The sequence below is a fragment of the Leuciscus leuciscus genome (genome assembly GCF_965113295.1).
Source record: "Leuciscus leuciscus genome assembly, chromosome: 11".
Classification (NCBI taxonomy): Eukaryota; Metazoa; Chordata; class Actinopteri; order Cypriniformes; family Leuciscidae; genus Leuciscus; species Leuciscus leuciscus.
Window position 1 is genome coordinate 20,455,979 of NC_138735.1, and position 22,677 is coordinate 20,478,655.

The window sequence follows — 22,677 nt, forward strand, 5'->3', positions numbered from 1 at the left end:
ATTAGTGGGATCCGTGGTTTATCATGGTGGAAACAAATTTAACTGAGACACATGACTATAAAAAATTAATCGGAAAAACGTAATAAATAGCAATATGTGCCTACATATGACTTAACTAGAACGTTTTAGAAAATGTAATATGCCAGGGGACCACGTAATAATGTAAAGAACCACTGAATCATTTTGCACGGTTTCATTCAAACGAACTGTTCAAGAGAACCGATTCGCAGAAATGAGTCATCCTTCTCATCACCGACACCGGCCCCGTTCCGTTGGGCAGATTCGGGCGCTCAACGCTGCTGAATTCGGAACCGCATACTACTCTAACTTTTCCTGCCATAGAAAGATATAGTAAATCTATATAAATCTATATCAACGACCTAAAGGAGTAGTATGTTAGTATGTGGTTCCGAACTCAGCAAGCAAGCTGTCAATCGAATAGCAGATGTGACCATTTAGGTGCCTGATTGAAATGCGATCGTAGATCGTCAGCAAAGTGTCGCAAATAAATGTTGTACTTGTTAATTCAAAGTACAGAAAGGTTTTATATTTTTCGTTTGAAATTTTATCGTCATGCTCATGTACGCAACTGACGTCAGGTTATATTTTTACATCGGTTTTTTAGGTTAGGACTGAGCTAGTCAAACGGGGTCCTAATTTGGGTCCTCAAGTATAGGAAACAACAACAACAGCAGCTAGCAAGCAGAGTCGAAACGAATTATAATTTAATTGAATGCCGTTAAAGTTTAAATAAATCATGGAAGATAGTGAACTAGAGAGGTATGAATATCCTAAATATATATATTTATTTGTTTTCAACCAATTCAGGGGGTTAGTTTAAGATGTTATGCTATGTGTGCAACACTATAGGCTAACGGTCAGTGAAGAGGAATAACGTTAGGTAATAATGTATGGCCATGTATCATACTACAGTACCACTGCCTTAAAGAAGTAACGTGAATACAACTAAGCAATATAGAAATATTGAATCTTCTTGTCCCTGCTGCAGTCAGGATTGTCAGTGAAACAGTAAATGCTTCGGGTCCTTAAGGTCACTCTATAAATCCTGTTAATATTCCTTCCTCCCACAGGAAAGCAGTGGAGGAGCTCCTCAAAGAAGCTAATAGAGCAAAAGTCCGTGCCCAGACAATGGGTCCTGCTGGCTGGTAAGTGTGGATAACCATGTTAGAAAGCTTACTTTATCATAAATAAATGTGTAATTCCCTTATGTATTTTGCGTCTGAAAGCTGGTTAAATCGCTGTATTCTAGGATGAAATGTCCGCTGGGAAGTACAAACAAGCGCTTTCTGCTGAACACTCTTCGTTCCTCTGCTCTGACGCGTAACGTTACTTCTGAGAGAGGAAGGGATGAACACAGGTACAACAGAGTTTGTGAAAGACATCGCAAAACAGACTGTGAAAAGTGCAATCACAAGAGAGTCGATTCACACAGAAGACACAATTCTTCTTCTCATTCTCACACTTCAAAACACCGCTCTTCGACACGCAATCATTCATCATCCAGAAGCCACTCCCCCAGCCTCTCCCGGAAGTCAGATAGGAGTCGATCGCGCTCACCAGTGCGGGACAGTTCTCCAGATGTCAAAAAATACACTGACAGAAAGAAAAAATGATGGAACACTCAACGGAGAATTTGTTTTGGGAATGCATGAGATATTTACGTCTGTTCATGTTTGCTGAACAAAATTATTAAAATAGCATTTTAAAAACAACTAAAGAGACAGATTTTTATTCTTGAGAAAGGCTGTGAATATTTATTTATTTGTTTAACAACGATTTTAAAACCTTATTGTGCTTTACAAATGTCTCTTCGGATGTTTGTTTTGTTTATATACAAAAATGTGTGTGTGTGTAGGCCTATATATATATATATAATGACATTGATTTAATAGAAACTCAAAAAATTATGTTATCTGAACCACATTAATTATCTAAGCTGATTTGACAAAAGATAAAAAATTGTGATAACAAATCATGAAAATAATTTTGACAGTATATAGGCCTGTGTGTGTGTGTGTGTGTGTGTGTGTGTGTGTGTGTGTGTGTGTGTGTGTGTGTGTGTGTGTGTGTGTGTGTGTGTGTGTGTGTGTGTGTGTGTGTGTGTGTGTGTGTGTGTGTGTGTGTGTGTGTGTGTGTGTGTGTGTGTGTGTGTGTGTGTGTGTGTGTGTGTGTGTGTGTGTGTGTGTGTGTGTGTGTGTGTGTTTGCAAGCTTTACTGGCGCCAGGAAGCAAGCATATTTTATCGCCGTTCGTCCTCTGCCATGGATTATTTCATATCGGAGAGTCTGAAAATTTGCTTTCTTTCCGTGTGATTCTCTATACTCGCACCTCACCATGAAAAACATTATGCATTTAATAAAAAACTACGTAGGCACACGTGTAGCCAAAACTGCGTTCTCATTTACTGTTTTAAAGGGATACTCCACTTTAAAATGAAAATGCTGTCATCATATACTCACCCTCATGTTGTTTCAAACCTGTATGAATTTCTTTCTTCTGCTGAAAAGAAAGGAAGATATTTAGAAGAATATCAATAACATGATGACAGATGACAGAATTTTCATTTTAAAGTGAACTATCCCTTTAATAGACGAAGCGTCTTGTGGGTGCAGTAACCCCTCCCCACAACTAATCCTAAACCTACCAATGCTAGGGGGGTAATAATTTGGCGGGGGTCGAAATTCGCCACAACACCTGTTTTATCAACATCTGATTACGTATCGTTTTACATAACGCAATTGTACCAATGTACCATTATGATTCATCTACGCTGAACTCGTTTATAGCTACACATTACTCCTACTCAAACATACAAGTGGTTCCAGAACGCTTTTGCGTGTCCCCTAACTGGTTTATTGCATCTTATCTAAAGTTTCAAAACGCATTTTAATTGCTATAGCCGATTTTATGTACCAGTGCCTTAAGTTGTGTATTTCCTCTTTGGCATGGCAAAGCTACATTAAATATCACTTTGCACCATTATTCCTCTCAAAACCTTCCATGGATATACTTCCAAATTGCGTCGTCTTACTCACGCTTCATAAAACCTTTTGTGCTCTTTCAACATTGTGAAAATAGTCGCGGATAACGGTTTCCTTCCCTTTTCAAAAGAGCTCATATATAAACACCATTAAGCGTCGTTACAAGGCTTGATTTGCGAGGAATGGATTTACCTGAACTTTATGGTATCGCATGAGAGCCCCATTAAGATAGCAGAGAAAGTGCCATTATTGTCATTTGAAGAGGCCCATGTAAACACAGCACTATGTCATACAGTCTCCACTCCAATGTTGCTTGAACATAATACAAATGTTTCAACCTTTTTTATAGGCTAAATATAAAAGAATGGGTGATTCTTCCGTTACTTTAACTAATATTGATACTATTTGAAATGCAACAAATTTTATGTTAAAGGATGAAAGCTGATTTTGGTGTTATGTGCTCCCCTTCTGTGGAAAAAACTAACCAAATAGAGACATTTTGGCGAATTTAATTTCAGCCCTCTTAAAAATGAAGAAAAAATAGAAATGTAACTCTTAAATCTATTTTAATCTATTAAAATGGGAAAGGATTGATTGTTTTGGACGTGTTTTAAGCATAGAAGACTTGGGGATTTTCCAATCACCTTTTTATGCTGCCCGTTTCTCTCTGGCTCTGGCCTCTCCAAACAGCGGACTGCCCGGTGCGCGCACGTTACGCACACATCTCTAACTAATTGAGTTTCGTTTCACTCTCCATGTTAATTCGTTTACACCGAACAGCTCGTTTTTATTTAACCACGAGGACTTTAGTTTAATGGACCGTGGGCGGGTGTGCTTAATGGCAGGTAAGCTTGGTTGAAGACAACATTTGGGACGTAGCTTATGTGTGTAGGCTAATGATTGTCCTTGTCACCGGTGTTCAGGCAATAGTTTTGGGGCGCAGTCTGATAAAGAGGGACTCACATAACACAAATTCGAATTGGCACCATAAGCTAAACGTCAATTAGCTATTATTTTAAATACTTTTTAAAACTTAATGTTTTGCTATGTGTGATATGTAACCTAAATCTCGAATAAAGTGCTATCACCCGAAACTCCGCGAGGTTTGGTCATCGTGATTTTTCCGAGTAAGATATAGCCTATTCCTGGATAACATATTTTGTTGATCCTGGAACAACATCCCTGTCTGAAAATTTAGTCCTAACCGAACCCTACCATAAATTACCCATAAAATCGGGGTGAAATGATGAATAACACTGAGACAAAACTCGACATAAACTGTAAACTTGTCCCTCAAATCTGATTGGTTGATTGAGATGTTGATCCAGGATCAATAAAGATGTTGATCCAGGAACATGTTGTTGGTGAAAATCACGTTCACCATGGTGACCTCCTCAAGCGAACTGGACGAATTCACTCGCATCTATTTACCGACAGGTGAAAATACGCAGTCTACATATCATTACAGTTGAAACCTTTTTTTAAATTTACACATATAGGAAAAAAGGATTACGCATTTTAAGACCCCCCAACCGATGGTGCAAAAAAAAAAAAAAATCCTTCAGGACAATAAAAAAATCAGATGGGTTTGATGATTTTGCCTCTGATAAGTGAGAATCGACCCTGTCTCTCCTCCTAAGTTGATAAGACAAATAGAGCCCCGAACCATATAAAACTAACTGCTTTATATTCTTTTTTACCGGGTCGGTATTCAATGAAAAGTGGCAGCTTTTCCGCGGGGAGCAGAGATACGGATCCCCCGATTCACCTGTCTTTGTAGACCTAGGTTAGTATTACAACTGCAGGTGTAGCACATATAGTCGCAGGCAAACAGAGAGTGTTTGCCAAGGGCATTGATTTGAGCATGGTCAGTTCTGTTCAATTATTGTCAAACCGCGGGGCAGTCAAAAGGAAACACGAACAGAATCTACTGCCAGTTGACAGCTTTGTGTAAACAGTGAAAGCGATGGTGCAGCAGGGTCACATGGTCCCGGTGGCACACCTATGAGGCCCTTGAGCGGCGCCAGACGCTCAGACTGCAGGTAGAGCAGAGGTCCTGATCAGGGGCAGGGCGCTGGCTCATGTGCTCGAGTACAGCACGGTTTCCCCGGTCTGTGGCAATCATGAATCGGGAAGAGCACTATTACTCACCTAGCCATCTGTACAAGGACTCTTGCGCCTTCCAGAGACACCCCAACGAAGACTACTGCCAAAACCCTCCACCGTGTCTGTATATGAGTAGACAGACTCAGTCCGTCTACGGCTCACCTTCATTGGGCGCACAGGACCAGCCAAATCTTACCGACATTACTTCTTATAACATGACGACCAGGGATGATCTAGCAGGGCCTCATCTTCATCTTCCTCTTCCTCAAACTCCACAGACATCTCTACAGACGCTCGGGGGTTACGGAGACTCTCTTGACCTGTGCGGGGATCGGAACAGATACCATCTCCCTTTCCCGTGGATGAAGTCAACTAAATCTCACGCACACGCCTGGAAAGGACAGTGGACAGGTAACTCGTAGGCCTACTATGGTCATTAATATTTACAGGTTTACCAAATAACTTTTATTAAAACGAAAGCATGCAGGCCCTAATGTCAAATTCATCCGCACGATCTTCAAACTCTCAAGCGCTGAAACGAAATCTCATTTTGGAAGATAATTATTAGGCTAATATTTCTAATGATCTAAATCATAATTCAGTAATATACATTTGGGGTCTTACGTGTGGTCATTTACAACAGTTAGGATACACGTCCAAAATCGCCCATAAGAAGAATGCAGTAGAAATTAAGAATGTTAGTTTTTGTTTCTTTTATTTCACTCTGGAATATCTACATTTTAAAATCATTGGCCCTATACATTTATATTGCAGAGTTATTAATGCCTGATTAGCTGCCTGATTATTTTTAAACTATTCATATAAGATCATTTTGAGAACAATATATTGTTTGGCTATATTTATTGTAAAATTTGATTATGATTAAAATGAAAATAAAAGAAAATGCTATAAAAAAAAAATAGTAAAAAGTTTAATGAAAACAAAATAATTCACTATCTACACCGAGTTTGATCTATATACAATTATTATTTAAAAATATATTATGTAGCCTATAATTAATATGATTATTTTGGGATTAAAAATTATGACCTGAGGAGATCGTGTTGGTTACTTGACACTTGAAAGGTCTCCAAAAGCGTGACATGAACCAATGCAGAATTGTATTCTTGATTTCTTTTGCTTTTTTTTAAGACTAATTTTAATTCATAATTAGTATTTGATTAGAAAACGAAAGAGAGGATATTATTGCTGAAAATCATCAGACAAAACAGCTGGTTCTACAAATATTTCTAGCGTTCAGTTCAGCCTAAATGATTATTTCAGAAATTGTTGATTCAGGAGAAGCTGCTTAAAGTAGGCCTAATTCGACACAACACTGTCAGAAACATATTGTTTTAGGAATTTAAATCAGGATGGTTAATGGTGGGCCTAAATCATGAATTTGTCCTATAGTAGACAGTCGCAGGACTACAAACTGAACTGTTTCTGACCATTTACATGTTAGGCTTGCGTCAGATAACTTTTAAACTATAGTCTGTATCCTCAGAGGCAGAGGGTGTGACAGCGAGAAAAATGTAGAAAAGGTGACTTTACTAAAAATGTCACTGATGTAGGCTACTTGTGTTTTAGGCCCTTACATGGTAGAGGCTGAGGAGAACAAGCGCACGCGGACTGCTTACACCAGAGCGCAGCTGCTCGAGCTCGAGAAAGAGTTCCTCTTCAACAAGTACATCTCGCGCCCACGCCGCGTGGAGCTCGCGCTCACCCTCAGCCTCACCGAGAGACACATCAAGATCTGGTTCCAAAACCGACGCATGAAGTGGAAAAAGGAGGAGGACAAGAGGAGAGCCAGAGGAGTGGATCCCGAACAGGATTCCTCCATCACGTCCGGGGATTTGAAGGATGAGTCGAGTGTGGCCCCGGGAACTCTAGCGGGACCGCCTTCACCCCTGCACTCGCACGTCTCTCCAGTTTCACAAGACTCGTAAGAACTATGACTGTCCAAAAGAGACATCCGAGACTGTATCATCAACGCAATCTATCAGTCTGCCATCGATGAGTGGAACTATAAGTGTGCAAAATGTGACTTTCCATTCCATTCTCACAGTGACAATGACGACATTTGGCCAAATCCTGAATATTGGCAGTAGGGGGCGATCTCAGGTGCGCGAGAGACGAAGCTTCTGTCTGTGTGTTAGGCTAATCGAAATTCAGCACGCCAATGAAACACCAAATGTTCAAGATCAAAAAGGATATATTCTTGGACATTAGCCTATTAAACTCATTTTTATAGATAGACAATAAATAGTTTCTTAATTTAGGCCTACAAATGGTAAATAGCATACCTCTATCATTACAACATTCTTCAAATAAAATTAATAATATTGATGCAGCTATACAAACCAATTAATAGCATGTGGGCAGTGTGGTGTCATCATGCGTTTTAATTTGGTGCAAACAAAAATAATAAAACAAAGCAACCAGTAGCCATATGCCGCCAAATAAAATTATATATATATATTTTAAAAACACTATACCCTGATACGTCTGCAAGATGTATTTTAAAGAGGGCTTCATCTGGAAAGCATCTGCTTTGTACAAACATCTGAGAGACATCTTGAAGATGTCAGTTTTACATAGGCTTACATAAACATCTTAAAGACATTTTCTAAATCTCTATTTAAGTCAGGAAACGTCCTAGTATTGCAAAATTAATTTATAATAAAAATAAATTATAATAATTCCTCCAGATGTAAACACACATCAAATAGACATCTCTGAGATGTTGCAACATGTTCTTCTAGGGAGAGTGCATCGACAAAAACATGTGCTGCCGTTTTTATCACTTCTTTTTATTATAGATTTACATAGCACAATTAGATCACAAAATAGTAAATATTATCTTATTGAGTTAGAGGCCCTAAAATGTGGCTTATAAACGCCATAATAGGCAACATGAATCAATTTATTTAGACACTTTGCTTTTTGTGTGTTCTTACTTTACACAAATTAACATACAAATTAAAAGAATATAGCTAGGCTACAATCAAGTAGAGAGAGGCAGTAAACACTTTTGTAAAGTTAACTTGAGGTAGGCTACAGTTTGGTTTGAATGCCAGATAGGACAATATTGTGTAACCTGAGGCTACAGATTTTTTTAATCTCTTCGATCGCGAGCTCCCGCTCCGCTGCACGGTCATTCTTCAGGCGTTCAGACAGTCGGCGCACAATATCCGCTTTGTTGTTGAGACGGGCGCATATGATGAAAGGGAAGCCAAAGCGTTCCTTGTACTCCGAGTTTAGACGGTGCATGAGCAGAATCTCTGCGGAATCCAGTGTGGTCATACCGGCTTGACTCTGCTCTTCTCGAGACTCGCGTGTTAGTGTCCCGCTCTGGAGATCTCGGCCCGCCAAATCAGGATGACACCGCAAAATGCCCTCTTTACCTGAACACATGTAATGTACTTTTATTGTATATAAACCAGTAAATAAATTATTGTGTTTAAAACTTAAGGAAACGTGATACCAAGTGTTGTTAAGTTGATAAAGCAGAAAAAATAGCCTACCTGAGTCTGACAGGCTGTGAATGAATTCCGTTATGTGAGCCTCGATGTCTGTTAGATCTTTGAAAGGCCGATGGGACCATATTGCTGCAGAAATGATGGGACATTTCTCGACCACATTACCGAATAGTTCCACAAATTCTTCGTATGTGAGTGCATTTACAGCGCTTATGTCCATGGCTCCGGCGCGTGTCCTCTACAAACTGGAAATGGCTATAGCCAATATTGGACGAGGTCATTGTCCGTTGGGGCAAGTAGGTTAGGCTACCCAAGCTTTTCCATTTAAATATCAGTAATTTTATCGTAATGTGGCTCACTGAGGAGGATTTGTCGAAAATACCCTCATTACACACTAGGCTACAGGTAACGTATAATTATTGGGATTTATAGGCCTATATTTAACATATTTTCAGTTGCCTTATGCACAGACTCTCCCTTGCATACGGAGGTGAATTAAATAGCCTACATAAATGTACGCGAATGTAATGTCTAACATCATGAAATCAGTAAAAATGTTTTCTGGGACCTATTTTGGTATGGATCAAATTCACTGATCAACGTTTTTTCTTGGTATCTCTGTTGTGTGTGTGTTTTGTTTTTTGTTTTTTTTGTTTAGGCTACCCTTATTTTGCCCCGCTTATGTTCATAAATATGGCGGATGAGCGGGAAAAGTCACGTGACAAAAACGAATAGACTATCAAATTAAAAACAGCTTCACTAAACACTCAAAATAAACATCAAGCAAATAAAAACTGATTAAACATAAGAAAAATTAAATAATGATTAAAGACTAAACAATACTTAGGCTATTGTTCTTCATTTGGCTGTTGTTCGTTATGTTACACAGTTATGAGTTTAGATTTTGCTTTGAAATGTCATGTTCTCTTCTGTAAATATGTAGGATATATAATGACTGTGGAAATATTGAGACCATGATAGGGTCTGATTACAGTTAAAATGGGTTGTACAACAAACAAATCAAGACATAGACAACCCATAGTAAAAATGGGGTCAGCCCTATGTTCCCACAGCCCTATGTTCCCACGGCCCTATGTTCCCACATTTCTAATAATTTTTTTTTAACGATTTGTCTAAACCCACAGTTAAGGGTAGGTTTAGGGGTGGGGTCAGGGGTAAGTTTGTGGGAACATAGGGTTGTGGGAACATAGGGCTGTGGGAACATAGGCATGATCCCGTAAAAATGTGGTCAGAGGTTTCTCTGGTCTCTGGTCCAAGTGGTGCTCACTGCAGAGCCAAATGTCGTTCAGCTACACCTCTGTGGATCTAATGGGTGGAGGGATAGAGTAGGCCTAATGGGTGTGGTTGGACCTTCTAGCTCCACCAATATGCCCAAATTACACCCAGAGAGGGGGAGCTGGACTTCACACTCCACCCATGGCTCTGTAGTGAACCTCTTCTCTGCTCTCACCTCGCTGGCCTGGTCCCAAATGGCACACTTCATGCACTTTCGGTCTTGTGGACTGCGCGCGCGTCCGTTAAGTCCTTGAGTCCTACAGTTGTCATTTTAGGTCTCAGAAGGGTGCTCGCGAGAACCCCCTTGCGGTCGATATGCGCCCTCGATACGCACTTTTGCGAGCTCCGCAGCAGACTTCTTCCCGACAGTCAAAGCGGCGTTACGTCACGAAAGTGCGGAGTCGAAGGAAGACTGCGAGTGCTTAGGCTGCCATTTGGGACAGGGCCTTACTACAGCTCTGGTGTCATCATGGCACTGGTTTGTGCACCATGGCGCCCTCCTCTGTAGGTCTATGATATAAACACTTTCAAACTCAACATATTCCATATAATATAAACAGAGAAATTCCCGAGGGTCCTCATCATCAGTGCTCGGGCCCTAACTGAGATTGCACAGAAATATGAGACAAAAATGCACAATTTGTGTTTTATTTGCTCTGTTGCATCTTAAACCTTACATATAAACATTTTTCAGCTACTCCAACATAAAAATAACAATGATCCCTTTTCAATATTATGTCCACTCATTCACTGTCCCAGTGCTCTCGAAAGCAAGTGAAATAAACAATGATTACAATACAATTAATACTTTATCAATTTAAGCAATGGAACTGAAAAAGTTAATTTTGTTTATAGAAAATCTGCACAAACGTGCAAATCAAATTTGTGTTACAAGAAATAAGCATAACTTAGCATACTGTGTAGACTATTCTTATTACATGAAAAATAATATTAAAGGAAAATTATTAAGCCCTAAATGTTTTAAAGGTAATTGAATAAATAGAGTTTTTCTTATAAAAATAGAGCAATTTATTAGAGTCTGCAAATGCAGCAAAAATAACAATTAATAATTTCCATTATCAAACACAGCAACTTTTGTCATCCTTCATTATGGTACAAAAGCAGGTTATTCAGTAAGCTATTCTAAAGTTCTATTTAAAATTTGGAAGATTTGTTATTTTTCATAGTTCCTAAAGAAGCTTGCTGAACAAAACAACATTCAAATACTGTATATTATTAACATTGTTTACACATACACCCATACAAAATATACACCCATACAAAAACATTTGATAACCAAATCAGGGTTAATAGGCCTCAATCCAAAAATATTAAACATATTATTAGTGGTACAATAAATGATATATAACAATTCCTTTCACAATTTCTCTTGAAACTAAAAATGCTATGTGTAAGTGGTATTGGAAGCACAAATTATGCATAAAGTTTTCCCAATGCCAGACATAATCAAGGCTTAAACTCGTATTCAAACAAGAGGTTCTGTTCTTACTGATCCAGGACTGTCCACAGATTTGCCTTCATCTGAATTCTCAGTGTTGGACTGGAAGGCATCCTGTTTGTTCTCCATCAATGTAGCATCAGGGGTCATCGGTGCATTCTGGTATGTTACTTCATTGTAGAAGGATCCTCCAAAATTGTAATATAGCTGTAGAAAGATATCACAGTAAATGTGTATCCGCCAGCAATGTTACCATATTTTAAAAATAACTTTCACATAAAAGTCACCCTCTCTTCCAAAGCAGCCAGCTCTTTTTCCATGAAAGCCACAAGCTTGGAGAAACAAGGTCGATCTACAGGATCCAGTGTCCAGCAGCGACACATAACGCTGTATCTAAATAAATACAAACACCAGTATTCTATAATATGTACTGCATAATAAATGTTCTATGTTAATTTTGTCGTTGTCATGTCAATCTTATATATATATATATATATATATATATATATATGTATATATATATATGTGTGTGTGTGGGTACATACACAAACACACACACACATATATATATATATATATACACACACACACACACACACACACACACACACACACACACGCACACATATATATATATATATATATATATACACAGGATATATCAATTTGATTTTGATTAAAAATAGAGGCACTTACATAGATTCTAGTGCATAATAGGGTTGCTCCATTTGATATCCACTTTCAATCATTCTGTAGAATGTGTTATTCACAGTTATACCAGGATATGGGGTGACTCCTAATAGACATGAATAGTGAGTAAAAATAACAAAACACTATGTGCTTAAATTAGGAATGATTTATGGAAATGTTCGTTTAAATACAAGTTAAGCTGTTTTGACAGCAAAGAGAGACACCTAGAGAAAAGATTTCCCATAGAAGAATGCCATAGGCCCAGACGTCGCTCTGCATAGTGTACACCCCTTTGAAAATACTCTCAGGAGCCATCCACTTCACGGGCAAACGCACCTGCAAAAATGGCATGTAAACAATTACAATTACAAGTCAACTAAATGAAGACCAGTCACATCTAAACTATCATACATGCACCCAAAATACCTACATTTCCTCTTACGACGTAGTTGGAATCACATTCAATGTCTCTGGCGAGGCCAAAGTCGCCGATCTTCACTTGTCTGCCATGTGTCACCAAAACATTTCTGGCTGCCAAGTCCCTATGGATACACTGTAGGCACAAAATAATGTGGTCAAGAAAGGTGTCAGTTTCATATCTGAAATAGCAGGAAGTAGAAGTTTCTTGATCAGAAAGATAAGCTCACATTTTTAGAGGACAGGAACTCCATGCCCTTTGCAACTTGAAAAGAGAAACTCAGGAGGTCATCATAGGTGAGACTCTGAAGTTCCTCTTCTTGAAGTTTGTCTTCACACTCAAGCATTTCTTCACAGAATTGACATTAAACAATTTAGTTTTATTATCTATTGTATTCATTATTATTAGGTATTTGGTAACAAATAACAAACAAAATGAGCATATTGACATTCTGCAATCAAGTTTTGCAGGTTAAAGTGCCCCTATTACACTTTTTTGGACATTACTTTTCATGCAGTGTGTAATATAGCTGTTTGTGAATATAAAAAGGTCCTGCATAGGATTGATACAAATTTGCATAATGGTCTTCATTGGCCGCCTGCAAACAGCATTTACTTTGACTCGCCCTCAAACACTGTTGTAGCTACGGCCTGGAAGTGTTTGGTTGTCAAAATGTCGAGAAGACGCTGTTTTCTGCGCTGCGAAAGCAAATCCACTTTCTTTGCATGCACTTCCAAAGGATGAGGACTCGGGCTTGAATTGATATGGTAAAACCGTTTTGTTTTGTTTTGAAGTTTTGTTTCCAACTCATGCTGTAAGCAGAAGACCAATCACAACAGACTGGGTCATCTGACCAATCAGAGCAGAGTTGGCTCTGTTTTTAGAGAGACTGAATTCTTTATCGAACAGTTTCAGACAGTGAGAAAAGAGGTGATGCTGTGTTGTATATTATTAGAAAATGAAAGTGTTTTTTTACCTCGGATGCATGTAAACCTATTGTAGTAGACCTCAAAAACAAGATTAGGAACCTTTAAAATAGCATAATAGGGTTAGCCTGGAAATCCAGACCTAAATGTGAAAGATTAATGGTCTGGCATCGACTAATGAAAATAGCCCAGCTCGAGGGGCGGCACCAAGCATGCATTTGAAAATCTCACTGCACGCAATTGGATAACACTACGACCAATCACAAAAAGCCCCATACGCTTAGCTCCCGGCGGAGCTAACTGGTAGATTAGACTCTTGCCGTATCCGGTCGGCAAAACAGCAAAAACGCCCTTCTTGTAAAGGAATGATTCAAGCGCCGTCTTCTTTTCCTCTTTTAGAGAAAAAGCCAAGTCTAACTCGTTCATTGTAGCGGCCAAAGCCGTTTCAAACCACTGGTGTTCATCCATAGCCATCTTGCAATGTTTACCAGTGACTTCGACGTCACAGCGCTGTCGTCCTCTGTTTAGCTCGCCTCTGGCCCACCTATATCAGATAACCTGATGTGATTGGTGCAGCTCGGATACAAGGGCATATTTAACGAGCATCATTACTCGACGCCAGAGTAAACTCACTGAGCAAATTCAACTTGTGCTCTCGCAAGAACTCTGGATTTCCAGGGTATAATAGGGGCACTTTAATTCAATAAATTGATGTTTTATGAAAACATGCATGTATGGTTTAATAGTGAAACCAAGTTAATATGAATAATACAATTAGTAGGTAAACATTAGTCAATAAAAACATGAGTTGTCAATTTTTATTTGATAAATAAAAGTAATAAAATTCATTGTATAATTCACTTGATGATATCTATGTTTTAAAACCTCTCAAATTTTCTTTTTCTCCACCTACCCTCAACAGTAGACGCTGAGCTGATGCTGGGACTGAGGAGCGCCTCGTTCTCCTGTCCTTTGCTTGTAAGAGTCATGTGCAGGAATGGGTTGTTATCAGGCTCAATATACTCACTGAGGAGGCACGACAAGGAGAGAGAAGCACATGGTTTTTTACAGTAACTGCATGACAGTTTATTCAATTATGTACACCCTTAGATTTACGGTTCCCCTTCAGCACAAGATATTCATTTCCCTCTGTTCCGCACGGGGCTTTTTTTCTTTTTTTTTTGCTTTGTATAAAAGGCCACTAATATAATTCAGTTATTGGTGGACTCATATGCAAACCTGGAGTTTCTCTTCTGCTGGAAGTTGTGGTAGAGGCCCCTGAATCTGTCCCTGTTGAAAGCATCCGTCAGATATTTGTGAAAACGTTCCCTGTTGCTCTTCAAGTAGTTCAAGAGATCTCCGTTACAGCAATACTGGAATATCAGGTAAATAGGACCTGCAAAAAAATTTAATAAAATAAAATAAATAAATCTGTCTAACTCTGACTGTATATTATGCTCTTTTGACATATAAGTAAATAAATGGACAATAGTATTGATTTGAGTTCAAGTCACCATGAAATTAAAATGGACAAATCTTATTTTTTTATGGAATATTACAGTATTTATTATAAATTATTTTTTTATAAACTTATGTTCCCTCGTAATCTTTAATCAAAATAACTTTCCCTTCCTCTTGCAGCGATATCTCTTCTTTTCTCTGATGACATGTTTAATGGCGTGAGGGCGGGGCAACCTGTCACTCACATGACATCACAGCAATAGCAAACCACAACCATGGACCAAATCAAGTCCCACAAGTCCCACATTTGTTCTTGTTTGAGAAGCCGTTTCACTTGGATAAGTACGTCACAATAGATAAGAAAAGACTATCGCACCCATTTCCGTTTCATGCTGACTATAAAATGATTTTATTATGTGAGAAGAAAGAGAGTTCAGAATGCTGAGAAATGAAGACTTGTCATGCAGGATGTCAAACCTACAACCGACCAATCAGAATCAAGTATTCAAGAGAGATGCAAGATATTCTTATGTGTAGGAGTCTCCAGCAGAGGATATGATTCAGAAACCCATGACTTCTCCAAATCTTACCTGAGCCTGTGCAAGCTCCGAGCAAGTTGACAATGTTTTCATGGTGTCCGATATGAGTCAGCATTTTCAGTTCAGACATCAGAGCTTCCTTCTCCACTGCCTGGTGCTTGTCTGTTTGACGCATAAGTTAACAATACGAAGAACAGGTTTTACCAACATATGTACCAACGATTTCGTTTTGTAGAGATATTCATGGCAGTTTGGTCATTACTTACCCTTTAACATTTTTACTGCCACCTGAATGGAGACTCCTGGCTTGCTGATCCCATATGCTGTAGCCTGCACAACCATCCCAAAAGCACCAGATCCAAGCTCATTCCCTTCGGAAAGAACACAGAAGGAATTAATAACACCTAATAAGTTATTTCTAGCAAGTCAAAAGAAGGTTCCTGGTCCTATCTTTACCAAGCTCAAGATTTTCCCGTGGAAATTCCCATTTCAGATCATACTTAAACTCCTTGAAATCAATGTATATGTAGTCATTGTCGTTGGGTCCGACCATCTGAATCATCTGGATCTGACACTGGTACACAGGCTTCTGTGAAAAAGGAGTGTATTTTTCAAGAGGTAAGATATATGATTCTTGGTGTTTGTCTTCATGACAGAGACAGCAGGTTTACCTTAACTCTGATGAAGATGATTAGGGCAAAGATGACCACAAGGAGTATGAAGATGAGCAGGAAACAAATCACATATTCAATGCGGAATTCTGAGGAAAAGATTGATAACCTGCATATGAATAAAATCACCTGGAGATGATTTTTATGCAACAAATTTTAAGCCTGCATCTGCTAACCAAACTGAACTAAAATCGTGATGCATCCTCAAAGCTAACCATATTTTAAACTAAAATGAGGATTGATTACTGCTCTAACATTGACAGACAATATGTGATCTTCATGTTAGATCATGGTGTAATCGACCCCTTGGGGGAAACAGTTTCCAAAGAAAAGAAAGCCTTTCACAGCTGTAAAACCCCCCGCATGTTTTGATATCATGTTTAATTCAAATTCTGTGGTGTGAAGATTTTTCCCCACATATTTACATAAATATTTCCTGCTATTAGTCCTACCGTTCAAAAGTTTGCGGATGGTAAGTTTTTGTTTTGAAAGAAGTTTCTCCAGCTCACCAAGGCTGCATTTATTTGATCAGAAAATATAGTAAACAGTAATATTGTGAAATATTATTACAATTTAAAATGACTGTTTTCTATCATAATCATTTTTTTAATGTAATCTATTCTGCTCAAATTTTCAGCAGTCATTACTCCAGTCTTCAATGTCACATGGCTCTGAATATGATGCTTTGCTGCGCAAGAAACCTTTCTTATTAACATGACAGTTGAAAACCGTTGCACTGCTTCATATTTTCGTGGAAACCATGTTACGTTTTTTTCTCCAGGATTTTTAGGTCAATAGAAAGGATCAAAAGAACAGCATTTATTTAAAATAAGTAAATCTTTTGAAACAATGTAAATATCACTTTTGATGAGTTTAATGCATCCTTGCTGAATAGAAGTTTTATTTCTTTGAACTTTTGAATGGTATAGTGTAAAGAGTTATGATAACCCGTTTAAGATAAATAAGATGCACAGAATATAGTCAGTGTTTAGGTTAACTCACTGCACCCAATTTTAGGAGTGTTCAATTTGCGGTTTAGACTCACTCGTTTGCAGTAGTATTTGTTCACTGCAGCCAGTCCCTGCTATGTTAGTGATGCAGCATTTAATAAGATGGTCCTCCCTGTTTGAGCGTGGTCTGGCAAAGTGAATTTTCTTCTGACAGAACTGATCTGAATCAATGAACTTGGGCTGGGCGACAGACATCTCTTCCCACTCTTTAGGATCAATACATCTGCGAAAATATTCAGTTCAATTCAATTGCAAACAATAGCGTGTTTCAGTAGAGAAATTGGTTATAAGTCATGTATATGTAAAAATAAGTCTACACACAAATTAGACATGTTGTATAAACATGTTTATGTCTTGATGACTTACTTAGCATGTGATGGGCAGATCTTCCAAGAGACATTCACAGGTAGAGAGCTTTCAGTCTCACAAATGGTTAAGTTTGAATCTTCGTGAATTGTAATTCTAGGAATGTCTGCAAAATACATTGCATATTAATACAGTAGTTAATATTTGAAGTGGATCAAAAAGGTTCATCAAAGTTGTCCTAAGACAAGAACGGGTATTGTTCAAAATTCATGTATAACTTTGATGAAGGGTTTTGATCTACTTCAAATGTTACTGTATTTCACATTTAACATCTCTTTTTTTAAAACTGTTTAAGACCACTTACCTAAAACGCAGAGAGACATGTTCCTCGTGACACTGTATTCTTGAGTCTTTAGTTTCATTTGATACTGGCCCGGTTCAGGGTTACACATCTCAAAAGTACTAAAGAGAGAATGAACAAAATAAGCAAACACAACAACACACTAAAATGGATTAAAATGGATGGCATGAAGTAAATACCTAGTAAAATCAAGGTGGTGGGTCTCTCTGCCTTGTATTTCGGTTTGATTTGGTGTAATCCAGTGACACTGGGCTTTTGGGAAGGAGAACACCAGAGCCTGGAAGCAAAAGCTTGCCTTATTTCGTGCTAGTATGCTGTTGTTCTCATTCAACTGCAATATGTCGATTTTGTCATTTTCTGTCAAGGAAGGATCGCCAATAGAGGAGGGGCAAAAATATCATTTTCATTATTTTTTTGCACAATACATCGTCTCAATTTATAGTCAAAAACTATACTAACTTGGTATAACTATACAGAACTTGGTAGTATTGTAAGCACTAAATCTGTATTACTCATTGTGTGCTCTATAATGACATTTATTCAAATAAATATGTTTAAAATTTTAACAGAAAATGGCAATGGCTTTACTTACCAAGGACATTGACATAGGTGTTCCCAGTGTGGCTGTTTTTAGATTTGCAGATGTACTCCCCACTATGCTTCACGTTAACTGTTTCGATAAAGAAGTACTCTGTCCAATCTGAAAAATGTAATGATGTAATTCCCTTGACCTGAATTAAGGGCATACAAAACAGTCAAAGCATCAGCAAACTGTCAGAGCAGTGAAACTAGGATTTAATATTTCTTCATCCATATCTTACTTCTGTGTTATTGAAGTGCCATCTCAGTTTAGGGTTTAATAAAGAATTTATGGTGCAACGGAGTAGCAGAGACCAACCAGATTTCAGGAAAATCATCTTTTGCCCATCCACTTTCATATTGAGATCTGAAGGAAAAGGAAATAATTTGTTGATGTATAATTTTAACATAAACTGTACATGTTGTACATTGATATAATGTTATATATTATAATGTTATATATTATCTGTTATTATATAAGTTGCATCATTATTTATCTATTCTTTATAAGAAAATTAATATTTTAAGAACTTTTAATAACATAATAAGTCAAATCCAAAATGAGGTCGCTGACAGTATTTCAACAAAGTCTTCTTGTCTCATGACCCACAGACCACAAAGACTGGAAAAAATTCTTGAGCAGCAAATCATATTAGAATGATTTCTGAAGGATCATGTGACACTGGAGTAATGATGCAGAAAAATCAGCTTTGCCATCACAGGAATAAATACAATTTTAAAATACATTAAAATAGAAAACTGTTATTCTAAATTGTAATAATATATCATAATATTACTGTTTTTACTGTATTTTTTATCAAATAAATGCAGCCTTACTGAGCTAGAACATAATAACATTAAAAAACCCAAACCTGGTTGTGTACATGTATAAAAAATAGATACAAATTATGTAACTATTATAAAAAATAAAAAAAACATTACATACCGTAATGATGGAGCTCAGTACATTCTTCTCCCAGTGAATTATAGGCACAGCACTTTAAATTTGGAGTTTCAGGAACATAACTCATCAAAATGCTCTCTGCCTTATTCCACTTATTTGTCATGCCCTCCTCTGATTTTTTGCTAAATGGAAAACAAACAATCGAAATATAGATATACTATAGCAGTGATTCATTTAATAAATTCTCCCTACAAGGAACCATCCCTTCAAGCAGTATCTAAAACAAATAACTTCATATTACCTGTTACCATACCACCTGATGGTTGGTTTTGGGTTCCCCTCAGAAGTACACACTAATTGAACTATATTGCTACTCCCTGCTTTTGCAATAGCTTTGAGCACTGGAACTGATGGCCTTCCTACAGAGACAACAAAGCAGGGTAAAGTGATGGAGATCAGATGCAAATAGAGATGTTTTATGTGTATTTTCTTCATTTCTTCAGTGTTTGACTTACTTTGTTGTGACTGAACAACTGTAACACTATGGTTGCCACAGATTACAGTGTATATTTCATTTCCAAATCTCTCAGTGTTCTGTAATGGATCCATTGAGGAATTTATCCTGTAGAAATCATGTAAAAGATTTCGATCAATTATTCATCTTTTACATCAGGTGATGTGTTACAGTAGCCTAATCCATTCAAACCTTCATTAAACAATCATCATCCACCCCAACACAAACCTTTGGTAACAGAGACATTTAAGCCCCTCTGGTTTGTTTTGTTGGCATGCACTATAAATTTCCACAGTTTGTCCTTCAGTGACGTTCAATTTGATTGGGTCAGAACTCATCAAGTCAGTGTCTTCCAATGTGCATCTTATGGTCTGAAAAAAAAAAAAGACGTGTGTACATACAGACTTTAACACTCCATAACCATCAATGCTGAAAAAAACTTGCCCTGACAGTAACTGTAAAATACAGCTCTGTGGTCATTACTGCAATTTCTGTAAAGCCATCAGTTCTGCTTTTATTTATAGCAGCTTTTTAACTATTAAAAACTGGATAAACATTGGTATATAAATGCAAGATAAAAGATAAAAGGCCTTTCTTACAGAAACTCTTGTTACAAATAATTACAATAAACATAACCTATAAGATATTGCAGGTCATTGCGCAAAAAGGGTGTTAAAATGTTTAATGATAGTAAAATTTAACAATAAAAGAATTCCAGATTTTATAACGTGTGTTATTAAATGCCTTTTTTCTTAAACACAGTGAAATTTCATTAACAATTTGGTACACTTTACAATAAGGTCTCATTAATTAACTAACATTAAATAATGAGCAATACATTTGTTACAGTATTTATTGATCTTTGTTAATGTTAGTTAATAAAAATCCAACTGTTTGTTCATGTTAGTCCAGTGCATTAACTAATGTTAATAAAACTTTTTTCTATGATTAATAAATGATGCAGAATTGTTCATTGTTAGTTCGTGTAAACTAAAGTAGTTAACTAATGTTAACCAATAAAACCTTATTGCAAAGTGTTACCAATTTATTTTAATACGATTTTCCATATTTTTCATCTGAGAACCCTTTTACCATCTTAACTCCTTAATAATCACATTAATAAATAAAAACTGTGATGACATCATCATCATCATCTCTTAAAAAAGACACCACTTTCCATTTTGTTAAATGATTAATCATACCACAAATTTCTAAAGTAAACAACTGAATGTTAATGGTGTTTAACAGAATGTTTAAAGTCTTACAAAAACGAGCTTTGCAAATTACCTTTAATAACCGGAAAAGGCATTTGACCCTACATTTCAATTAAAGTAGCCTAACGTTTAAAACTCGCGAGGGTGAATCGAGTTCATCGATTGGCATCTCTAACCTCAACCCTGTGGCATTTGTGGGTAAAGCTAAAATATTCAGATGGAGTCAGAGAACCGTGGGCAGAAATCTGTACTGAGCCAAATGAGGAGCTGATCAGAAGAACTTACCGATCCATCAGTGTCACATTGTGAACGAGTCTCAGTTGCAGCGTCCGTCATAGCGCTGCCTCGAGCTCCCAAGTGCAGCGCCAGCACGAGCAACACTTCGGCACGAGAACAAAACAAATGTGAGAGAAAAGAGAACAGAACTGAACATAATTCAATTGACTAGACCTTAAATTAAAGAAATACATTTATGACATAGAAATTTAATCACACACGAATAATCCATTAAAATGTGCACATATTAACATCAGCTAAATATAGCCTAAATAAACTATATTGCAGTGTGTCACCGGTTCAGTGGTAAATTACAGTAACAAATATTTTGTCCGACTTACCCATCAAAAGCCTCTTTCCTGGACGCATCGCGTGAATGCATAACAGTTTCTTCCTCGACCCTTGTGTGATCATGAAATAGGATGGACAGCAGAGGCGCAAAGACTTTCACTTCAGCGCATGACACAAAACATCACTTCTTAATAAGGCTCAAAGGTTCGCTTCAGTACGACACACAAAACATCACTTTTCTGACGTTTAAGCACTTCTTCAAATGCAGGGCACCACTGCCAGCAACTTAAAACAAGAAGTCTTTTTGCAAGTAGATTGTTTCTAAAAAAGGAATGATATTTCTGGAAGCCTATTATTTATTTGGAGAATTTTTCATTTTACAGCAGCAGCCTAATAATAATAAAAATAGTCTAATAATAATAAAATGACTACTTAATTATGATACGAATATAGGAATTGAAATAAATAAGAATAGCCTATATATATATATATATATATATATATATATATATATATATATATATATATATATATATATATATATAGCCACAGGAGGACACTGAAACCCTCATCCACAGAATCTGGCCCAACCAAATGATTAATGCTCAAAAAGATGACTACCTAGCTTTTTGGAATAAAACGACACAAAAACAAAGTAAACTACAATGTTATTTGGCCCTAAACAGAGATTACATAACAGCAGAATACCTGAGCACAGTCAGAGACCACAAAAAGGAAAAATATGACAAGGTGCAGTCTGAGCGACAACAGAAAGGTGATACAGACAAAGCTGCCAGAGAGAACAGGTTATGCCTGCACTTAGGCAAGAGCTACACTTCTTAATTATAATGACACTCGAAAATACTTCTTAACCAAATTTGAAATGACTTGTTCTAACTTCAAAAAGCTGGAGAATGATGCACAAGCTCAATATTTACTTGGCGAAAAAGAGACTGCACACAATTCGCTCTCCTTTGTTCATTTTTTATTTTTCCTGCTCATTTAAATGCAATTGAATTGAGAGAGAGAGAGAGAGAGAGAGAGAGAGAGAGAGAGAGAGAGAATATAAAGTGCAAGGTAAACCTCTCTATTTGTAAGCACTCAATCTTAAAATAGAGGAATTTAATATTACAACTCTCTTAAATATAGGCTAGTAAAATTTAATTAAGCAGA

General features: G+C 37.3%; 4 protein-coding genes across 5 annotated transcripts; 2 read left to right on the forward strand and 2 right to left on the reverse strand.

The window, feature by feature from the left end:
* The first annotated feature begins 624 nt into the window (after positions 1 to 624).
* LOC309509191 (uncharacterized protein) lies at positions 625 to 1,738 on the forward strand. The gene is made up of 3 exons (XM_082183778.1): positions 625 to 780; positions 1,092 to 1,166; positions 1,271 to 1,738. Exons 1-3 carry the CDS (start codon positions 758 to 760, stop codon positions 1,632 to 1,634), a joined length of 462 nt encoding a protein of 153 aa, XP_082039904.1. The 5' UTR covers positions 625 to 757; the 3' UTR covers positions 1,635 to 1,738.
* A 134-nt stretch (positions 1,739 to 1,872) lies between these two features.
* Positions 1,873 to 7,487, forward strand: pdx1 (pancreatic and duodenal homeobox 1). The gene is made up of 2 exons (XM_082183773.1): positions 1,873 to 5,518; positions 6,698 to 7,487. The coding sequence occupies exons 1-2, from the start codon at positions 5,083 to 5,085 to the stop codon at positions 7,054 to 7,056; spliced, it is 795 nt and encodes a 264-aa protein (XP_082039899.1). The 5' UTR covers positions 1,873 to 5,082; the 3' UTR covers positions 7,057 to 7,487.
* A 97-nt stretch (positions 7,488 to 7,584) lies between these two features.
* urad (ureidoimidazoline (2-oxo-4-hydroxy-4-carboxy-5-) decarboxylase) lies at positions 7,585 to 11,029 on the reverse strand. The gene is made up of 2 exons (XM_082183777.1): positions 8,635 to 11,029; positions 7,585 to 8,514 (listed from the first exon to the last, which is right to left on the reverse strand). Exons 1-2 carry the CDS (start codon positions 8,807 to 8,809, stop codon positions 8,165 to 8,167), a joined length of 525 nt encoding a protein of 174 aa, XP_082039903.1. The 5' UTR covers positions 8,810 to 11,029; the 3' UTR covers positions 7,585 to 8,164.
* A 141-nt stretch (positions 11,030 to 11,170) lies between these two features.
* On the reverse strand, positions 11,171 to 21,713 carry LOC309509187 (receptor-type tyrosine-protein kinase FLT3-like). 2 transcript variants are annotated; one of them, XM_082183772.1, is made up of 24 exons: positions 21,555 to 21,713; positions 21,223 to 21,317; positions 19,952 to 20,094; positions 19,725 to 19,831; positions 19,511 to 19,628; positions 19,252 to 19,391; positions 18,548 to 18,672; positions 18,319 to 18,457; positions 17,906 to 18,083; positions 17,730 to 17,827; positions 17,426 to 17,531; positions 17,095 to 17,282; positions 16,050 to 16,138; positions 15,835 to 15,964; positions 15,645 to 15,749; positions 15,430 to 15,540; positions 14,618 to 14,774; positions 14,292 to 14,404; positions 12,682 to 12,800; positions 12,465 to 12,587; positions 12,259 to 12,370; positions 12,041 to 12,140; positions 11,632 to 11,737; positions 11,171 to 11,551 (listed from the first exon to the last, which is right to left on the reverse strand). In XM_082183772.1, the coding sequence occupies exons 1-24, from the start codon at positions 21,625 to 21,627 to the stop codon at positions 11,372 to 11,374; spliced, it is 2,955 nt and encodes a 984-aa protein (XP_082039898.1). In that variant the 5' UTR covers positions 21,628 to 21,713; the 3' UTR covers positions 11,171 to 11,371. The 2 variants fall into 2 exon arrangements, with proteins under 2 accessions (XP_082039898.1, XP_082039897.1); XM_082183771.1 differs by having other exon boundaries at positions 15,835 to 15,967.
* Between the last annotated feature and the right edge of the window lie 964 nt (positions 21,714 to 22,677).